This window comes from Chiloscyllium plagiosum, unplaced genomic scaffold, assembly GCF_037043375.1.
Source record: "Chiloscyllium plagiosum isolate Xiang-an unplaced genomic scaffold, Cpla_swu_hap1 HiC_scaffold_27, whole genome shotgun sequence".
Classification (NCBI taxonomy): Eukaryota; Metazoa; Chordata; class Chondrichthyes; order Orectolobiformes; family Hemiscylliidae; genus Chiloscyllium; species Chiloscyllium plagiosum.
The window spans coordinates 12,125,262-12,133,554 of NW_028270165.1; the positions used below are offsets into that span (position 1 = coordinate 12,125,262).

At 47.5% G+C, this 8,293-nt stretch overlaps 1 protein-coding gene across 1 annotated transcript; it reads left to right on the top strand.

The window, feature by feature from the left end:
- Positions 1-3,033: 3,033 nt before the first annotated feature.
- On the top strand, positions 3,034-6,045 carry LOC148143128 (uncharacterized). The gene is made up of 2 exons (XM_087974049.1): positions 3,034-3,191; positions 4,405-6,045. The coding sequence occupies exon 2, from the start codon at positions 4,813-4,815 to the stop codon at positions 5,863-5,865; it is 1,053 nt and encodes a 350-aa protein (XP_087830175.1). The 5' UTR covers positions 3,034-3,191; positions 4,405-4,812; the 3' UTR covers positions 5,866-6,045.
- Positions 6,046-8,293: the final 2,248 nt, after the last annotated feature.

Below are 8,293 nucleotides of genomic sequence, written 5' to 3' on the forward strand. Positions count from 1 at the left end.
TCTTCTTTGTTACTTCTTCAAAGCACTCAATCAAGTTTGTGAGACATGATTTCCCATGCACAAAGCCATGCCGACGATCCCTAATCAGTCCTTGCCTTTCCAAATATGTATAAACCCTATCTCTCAGGTTTCACTCCGACAACTTGCCCACCACCGATGTCAGGTTCTCTGGCTTTTCCTTATCACCTTTCTTAAATAGTGGTACCACGTTAACCAACCTCCAGTTTTCTGGCACCTCTCATGTGACTATCAATGATACAAATATTTCAGCAAGGGGCCCAACAATCACTTCCCGTAGCCTCCCACAGAGTTCTCTGGTACACCTGATCAGGTCCTGGAGATTTATCCACCTTTGTGTTTCAAGACATCCAGCACCACCACCTCTGTAATATGGACATTTTTAAAGATGTTATAATCTATTTCCCTACACTCTATATTTTTCATGTCCTTCTCCAGAGTAAACATTGATGCAAAATACTTGTTTAGTATCTCCCCCATCTCGTGTAGTTCCACACATTGGCTGCCTTGCTCATCTTTGATGTGCCCTATTCTCTCCCCAGTGACCCTTTTGTCCTTAATGTATTTGTAAAAACACTTTGGATTGTCCTTAACCCTATTTGCCAAAGTTATCTCATGTCCAGTTTTTGCCCTCCTGGTTTCCCTTTTAAGTATACTCCTACTACCTTTATACTCTAAGGATTCACTCAATCTATCCTGTCTATACCTGACATATGCTTCCTTCTTTTTCTGAACCAAACAATCAATTTCTCCAGTCATCCAACATTCCCTACACCTACCAGACATTCCTTTCACCCTAACAGGAATATACTGTCTCTGGAATCACGTTATCTCATGTCTGAAGGCTTCCCATTTTCCAGCTGTCTCTTTACCTGCAAACATCTGCCCCCAAACAGCTTTTGAAAGTTCTTGCCTATTACTGTCAAAATGAGACATTCTCCAATTTAGAATTTCAACTTTTAGATCTGGTCTATTCTTTTTCATCACTATTTTAAAATTAAGAGAATTATGGTTGCTGGCCCCAAAGTGCACCCCCACTGACACCTCAGTCAGCTGTCCTGCCTTATTTCCCAAGAGTAGGTCAAGTTTTGCATCTTCTCCATAGATATATCCACATACTAAGTCAGAAATCTTTCTTGAACACGCTCAATAAATTCCTCTCCATCTAAACCCTTAAACCTATGGCAGTCCTGGTCTATGGTTGGAAAGTTAAATCCCCTACCATAACCATATAAGGGGAAATGAGTTTAAAACTGGGCACAATCCTCCAGGTGCAGTTTCAGCAATGCTATGTTTGGTTGCAGCAACACTTCCTTCCCTTTATGTTCTATTCCTTTAGCGATAAAAGCGAATGCTGCATTCACTTTCTTACTTATCTACTGTACCTGCATGCTAGTTTTCTGTGACTCATTAATGAGGATACCCAGATCCCTCTGCACCAGGTCACCCCAAACCCTCTATTCGATAATAGGTTGCCTTGCTGGTTTTGTTTTTGATCAAAATGCATGACCTCACACTTATCCACCTTAAACTCCATCTGCCACATTTTGACCAACTCTCCTAACCTATCCAGATCCATTTGTAAGGTTCATATATCCTCATTGCAATCTACCATCACGCCTATTTATGTGTCATCCACAAATTTGGCAAATGAGCCTTTTATACGTGTATCCAAGTCACTAATGTAGATTGTAAATAGCTGGGGTCCAAGGACCCAACCCTGTGGCACCTGACTAGTTACATCTTGCCATCCAGAAAAAAAAGCCATCAATTCGGACTGTCTATCTTCTGCCCATCAGACAGCCACCTATCCAAGCTGATAAATCAGCCCATATCGCATAACCTTGCGAGTTAACGCTTTCTGTGGCACTTTAGCAAATGCCTTCTGAAAAGCCAGATATATTACATCTACAGGACCCCTATTATCCACTTGTTACATCTATGAAGAACTTAGTCAAATCTGATTTGCCCATCATAAAACCATGCTGACTCTGATGGATAGAGTTTTGACTTTTCAAACGTCCTGATATTGCTTCCTTGATAATTGACCCTAACACCTTCCCAACAACAGATGTTAAACTAACTGGTCTGCAATTTCCCACATATTGCCTGCCTCCCTTTCTGAATACAGGCATTACATTAGCATTTTTCCAATCCACTGGAACCATAAGATCCTAAGATATAGGAGCAGAAACTAAGCCATTCAATCATGGAAGAAACGTTTCTCAAATCCATTCTCCCGCTTTCTTTGATCACCTTGACAATCAAGAACCTACCTATCTCTGTATTAAATAAACTCAATGAATCTTTCTCATGTCCAGGGAATTTTGGAATATTGTAACTAATGAATCCACAATCTCCACTGCCACTTCCTTTAGTACCGAGGATGTAGGCCATCAGGCCCAGGGGATTTGTTTGCCCTCAATCCTAATAGTGTACCTATCAACGTTGATTGTTTAAATTCTACCTTTTCTATAGCGTTTGACTTGCTCGTTCCAATACGAATGATCCTGCTGTCCTCTAACGTGAAAACTGAGGAAAAGTATTGATTTAGCAGCTCTGTCATTTCAGTGTTCCCCTTATTAACTCACCTGTTTCACCTTCCAAGGGGCCAACATTTACTTTAGCGACTCTGTTCCCTTTGGCAGACCAACAGAAGCTTTTGATAATCTATGCTATGTTTCTTTCGTAATTTACCTTACCTATTTCTATTCATCTTTGAAAATCCCTTTGTTTGTGTCTGGAAGTTTCCCGATGTTTCAGCTTTCCAAAGGTCTGGAGTAACATTCCTGAACAGGCTGGGGGCGGGGAAAACCAACCCCCATTGTCCCCTATTGGTTGAAGGGCGCCCCCCAGCCACGCCCCCTCAGTTGGTGACGACTTTGTGGACCACGCCCCCTATGTGTTGGCGCATGTGCAGTGTCGGTCCCGCGGCCGGACAGAGGCAGTGTTACTGAGTGTGGGAGAGGAATGGCGCCGGTGGCTGAAGGAACAAGAACAGGACCCGCTGGAAAAGCTGAGCAGGTCCGGCAGCTCGTGTCGGGAGGAATGTGAGGAGGTGTTTCGGGTCCGGGGATCCTCCTTCAAAACAGGACCAGGTTTCAGGAACATCCCGGGGAGGTCGCCAGGCCCGAGCGCCAAGACCTGGCTCCTGCCCCCGGGGAGAGGAGACAGTGAGACAGGGTAGGATTGGGACCCGCAGGAGGAGGGAGACAGGGGAGTTTATAAACTCCTAGGGGGAGGCCTCAGGCCGCGAATAAAATCCTCACAGGCTCAGTGTTTACTTCACCGGCGAAGGAGCTCTCGGGTTGCCCGGGCAACCGGCCGCCATCTTTGTGAGGGTCAGGCGCCTGTTGTCTTGGGACGGGGTTGTTGGATTGTTGTATAATATTGATCTCCTCTGTACTTTTAATCTTGAATATTTTTAAAATGTACACTGGCTTCAATTTCTGAATTCTAAGTACAGAAGCAAAATATAAACATCTCCTTACATGCATCCCAATATGTGCATAGGAGCCAAGACTGCCTCAAGATTTACTGAGGTGCTGAATCAATAGCTCTTTCCCTTTTGATTAATGAAGGTGGTGCCCAGCAGACTCCTGCACACAGCCTGTTCTGTCAGCCTTTATGGGAGAGATATGATAGCAAAACCCGTGAAGCCAAGTAATTTGAAGTCACACTTTGGTGCTTTAATCCCCTCAAATTCAGCATTACGTCAAGGCTGCAGGTGTACCATACTCCCTCGGACAGCCAGGATGGATAACAAAGAGGAGAGCTGAGGTGTTATCCTCGTCAAGCCTGTAACTTCTGCAAAAAACACCATCAAGTTAGTTAAATACAATGTCCCCTTCAGCAATCCCACGCTGACTCTTCCTAATCCACCTTTCTCCATGTGACTACTAATTTTGACCAGAATAACTATTTCTGCTTTTCCATCAAATTTAAACTGGCTGCCCTCTAATTGCTGAGTATATCTTTACAACCTTTCTTAAACAAGGCTAAAGTGTTTGCAGTTTTCCAGTCACTTCCTCCAATTCCATGGAAGACTGTTGAATTATGTCGAATGCTCCCACAATTTCTGTCGTCCCTTTCTTCAAGATCCTTGGATACATTTCATCAAGTCCCAGTGCCTTGTCAACTTCTAAGTGCCAACAGCTTATCGAAGACTTCTTTCATATTAATTTTGAACTTATACAGTGACAAAGTCACCTTGTTGGTTGCCCCGTAAGAATTAGTTAGAGCGGAGTGAGAACAGAGGGGGAGAGAGTGGGATGGTGTTTTCAATTTTGTGAAATAAGAAAAGAATATTCTGCAGAAAGTAGAATTGCTTGTTCTGAATTTCTACCCTGCACTGACAGTGATGAATTTTATAATTTCTTTTTGCAGCGTATTTGAAGATCTGAAGACAGAAGTTTCAAAATGAACAGGTATAAGCGTTATGCCGGAAACATTGACTCTCCTGCATCTCGGATGCTGCCTGACCTGCTGTGCTTTTCCAGTGCTGCGCTTTTTGACTCTGACTCTCCAGCGACTGCAGTCCTCACTTTGACATCAATGTCTGACAGTCACCCAATTCATCAGGACCGCAACAATTTTCAACTATGATTCTGTGAGAAGGAAACAAGCTTTTTGGTTCTTGTTTGAGTACTTTTTCAGCATCAATGGGACTAGATGAGAGACCCTACTGTTGCAGCGCACTGAGCGTGGAGCGTGTAACAGCTATACGGCCTGAAAACAGGAATTCACAGTGGGGAGGGGCTGTACAAGTGTTTGCGTACAGCTGAAGCTTCAGCCATGGAGAAACCGGAAGAATCCCGCCCTGTGGAGAAACCATGGAAGTGTGGTAACTGTGGGAAATGCTTTTATGCCCCGTCTGCCCCAGAGACTTATCAGCGCAGCCACACCGGGGAGAGGCCGTTCTCCTGCCCAGTCTGGAGGAAGGCCTTCAGCAAATCCTCTGACCTGCTAAAGCACCACCAGATCCACAGAGGGGAGAGGCCATTCAGCTGCCCTGAGTGCGGCAAGGCATTCAGCAGTTCCACCACCCTGCTGACCCACAAGCGGGTCCAGGCGGGGGAGAGACCCTTCAGCTGCTCCAAGTGTAGGAAGGCCTTCAGCAATTCCTCCGACCTCCTGAAGCACCAGCGGGTCCACACAGGGGAGAGGCCATTCTCCTGCCCTGACTGCGGGCAGGTCTTCGGTGATTCCTCTGCCCTGCTGACCCACCGGCGGGTCCACACAGGGGAAAGGCCCTTCAGCTGTCCCTACTGCGGGAAGGCCTTCAGCAAATCCTCTGACCTGCTGAAGCACCAGCGGGTCCACACGGGGGAGAGGCCGTTCTCCTGCCCCGAGTGTGGGAAGGCCTTCAGCTATTCCTCTGCCTTGCTGGCCCACCGGCGGGTCCACACCGGGGAAAGGCCCTTCAGCTGCCCAGAGTGTGGGAAGGCCTTCAGCAGTTCCTCCTACAGGCTGAACCACCAACGGGTCCACACGGGTGAAAGGCCTTTCAGCTGCTTAGAGTGCGGGAAAGCCTTCAGCAATTCCTCCAACCTACTGACCCACCGGCGTGTCCACACAGGGGAGAGACCCTTCAGCTGTCCAGAGTGCGGGAAGGCCTTCAACAGTTCCTTCCACCTGCTGACCCATCAGCGTGTCCACACGGGGGAGAGGCCGTTCCCCTGCACTGTGTGCGGGAAGGCTTTTAGCAATTCCTCCAACCTGCTGAACCACCAGCGGGTCCACACGGGCGAGAAGCCCTTCACCTGCTCTCAGTGTGGGAAGGGTTTCACCCGCTTCTTCAACCTGCGGAGCCACCAGCGAGTTCACGCGCCATTGCAGGAGGATTGAAGGAGCAACGGGTTGGTGGTGGTGGTGTTGGGTGTGGAGAGTGTGTGCGCTTTGACCTTGAGCTGTTTTTTAAAAACTACTTTTTCTATGCCTTTTTGCTGGGGTAATCTGAAGCTGTAACAAAGTTGGTCACAGTAAAGTTTACCTGAACTTAACGTCGGGTTCAGGCTCTCATTGAAAGCTTTGAGCTCCAAATGGTTTTTGTTTTAAAGCTGCTCATTTCTTTCAGCCTCCTGCACTAAGTTTCCAATGTCATGTATCAGATGGAGTAGTGAATGAGTAGCTACTATCGTTAGAAATTGTAAATTTTTCAGGAGTGCAGGTACTGCACCATTTCATCAGCATTGTAAAGTTTACTGGCAGCAGTAAAGGGTGTAGGCCGTGTTCACTAGAAACGATGTGGAGGAGCCGGTGTTGAACTGGGGTGGGTAAAGTTAAAAAGCACCAGGTGATAGTCCAACAGGGTTTATTTGGATGCACTAGCTTCCAGAGCACTGCTCCTTCATTCGGTAGCTGTGGAGCAGGATCATAAGACACAGAATTTAAAGCAAAAGATCACAGTGTCATGCAACAGAAATGATATATTGAAAAAAACCTGGATTGCTGTTAAGTCTTTCATCTTTTAGAATGGGTTGCAGGTTTTGCTTCATTAATGTATAAATCCCAGAATATTTTTTAAGTCAGTCTCAAGATGACTTAAGGTTTTATAAAAATAGGTGACATCTCAGCTCTCAATGTATGAAAGGTGTGAAGTTTGAGTGTGTCTGTATCCGAATCTTGAATCAGACTGGTTCTATTATCAAAGTAGGAATTTATAAAATAATACATGGATTGACTACCTGCCGATTTCTGCTCAAAGCGCACATCGAATGTATCTGCAAATGCAAATTCACCACATAGACCCATGTATTTGTGTTTGCAAGTGTGCATGCTTGGTAACGTTTGTGTGATGGAGTATAAGCCTCTGAGAAGGCGTGTGTGGGGTGTGTTTGTATGTGTGTGTCTGAGAGACCATGTGGATGTAAGAGAGAGTGTGAGTGTACAATGAAGTGGAGTCAAAATACGTACAACACAGATGGCCTCCTTCTTCAAGGACCGCAATTTCCCCCCCGACGTGGTCGACGGTGCCCTCCACCGCATCTCCTCCACTTCCCGCTCCTCCGCCCTTGAGCCCCGCCCCTCCAACCGCCACCAGGACAGAACCCCACTGGTCCTCACCTACCACCCCACCAATCTCCATGTACAGCGCATCATCCGCCGTCACTTCCGCCACCTCCAAACAGACCCCAGCACCAAGGATATATTTCCCTCCCCTCCCCTATCAGCTTTCCGTAGAGACCACTCCCTCCGCGACTCCCTTGTCAGATCCACACCCCCCACCGACCCAACCTCCACTCCCGGCACCTTCCCTTGCAACCGCAGGAGGTGCAACACTTGCGCCCACACCTCCCCCCTCACTTCTCTCCAAGGCCCCAAAGGAAACTTCCATATCCGCCACAGATTCACCTGCATCTCCACCCACATCATCTACTGCATCTGCTGCAGCCAGTGTGGCCTCCTCTATATTGTGCCTACTTGCGGAGCGATTCAGAGAGCACCTCTGGGCCACCCGGACGAACCAACCCAACCAACCTGTAGCACAGCATTTTAACTCCCCCTCCCACTCCACCGAGGATATGCAGGTCATTGGACTCATCCACCGCCAAACCACAACAACCCGACGGTCGGAGGAGAAGCGTCTTATCTTCCGACTGGGAACCCTCCAACCGCAGGGGATGAACTTGGACTTCACCAGTTTCTTCATCCCCCCTCCCCCCACATTGTCTCAGCCGGATCCCTCCAGCCCGGCACTGCCTTCCTGACCTGCAGTCTTCTTCTTGACCTCTCCGCCTCCATCCTACTCCGACCTATCACCCTCACCTTGACCTCTTTCCACCTATCACATTTCCAACACCCCTCCTCCAAGTCCCTCCTCCCTACCTTTTATCTTCTCCTGCTGAACACTCTCTGCTCATTCCTGAAGAAGGGCCTGTGCCCGAAACGTCGAATCTCCTGTTCCCTGGATGCTGCCTGACCTGCTGTGCTGTTCCAGCAATAAAGTTTCAACAATGAAGTGGAGTCACCCAAGGTCCCTGTTGAGACCATCCTCGTGGGTTCCGAACTTGGCTATCAGCCTCTGCTTGGCCACTAAAAACAATTGAGCAGTTACACAACATGCATTGGAGAGTACTGGGTGGGACTTATCTTTTGCTTTGCAGAAGGTGGGAGGCTCTGGATGAGAGCAAACACATGCTGGAAGACCTTCGGCTCAGAGTTGGAGCTGGAAGCCAGGCTGCATACACATCAGGGGAAAACTTAACCAGCTTTTTATTCCGGGTAATGGTCATTCATCTCCAGACAGAGCCTTCTCATTGGGTCAGTGGACAGG

Excerpts from the sequence above, each read along its gene's own strand:
- LOC148143128 (XM_087974049.1), top strand. The coding sequence starts at position 4,813 with ATGGAGAAACCGGAAGAATCCCGCCCTGTGGAGAAACCATGGAAGTGT.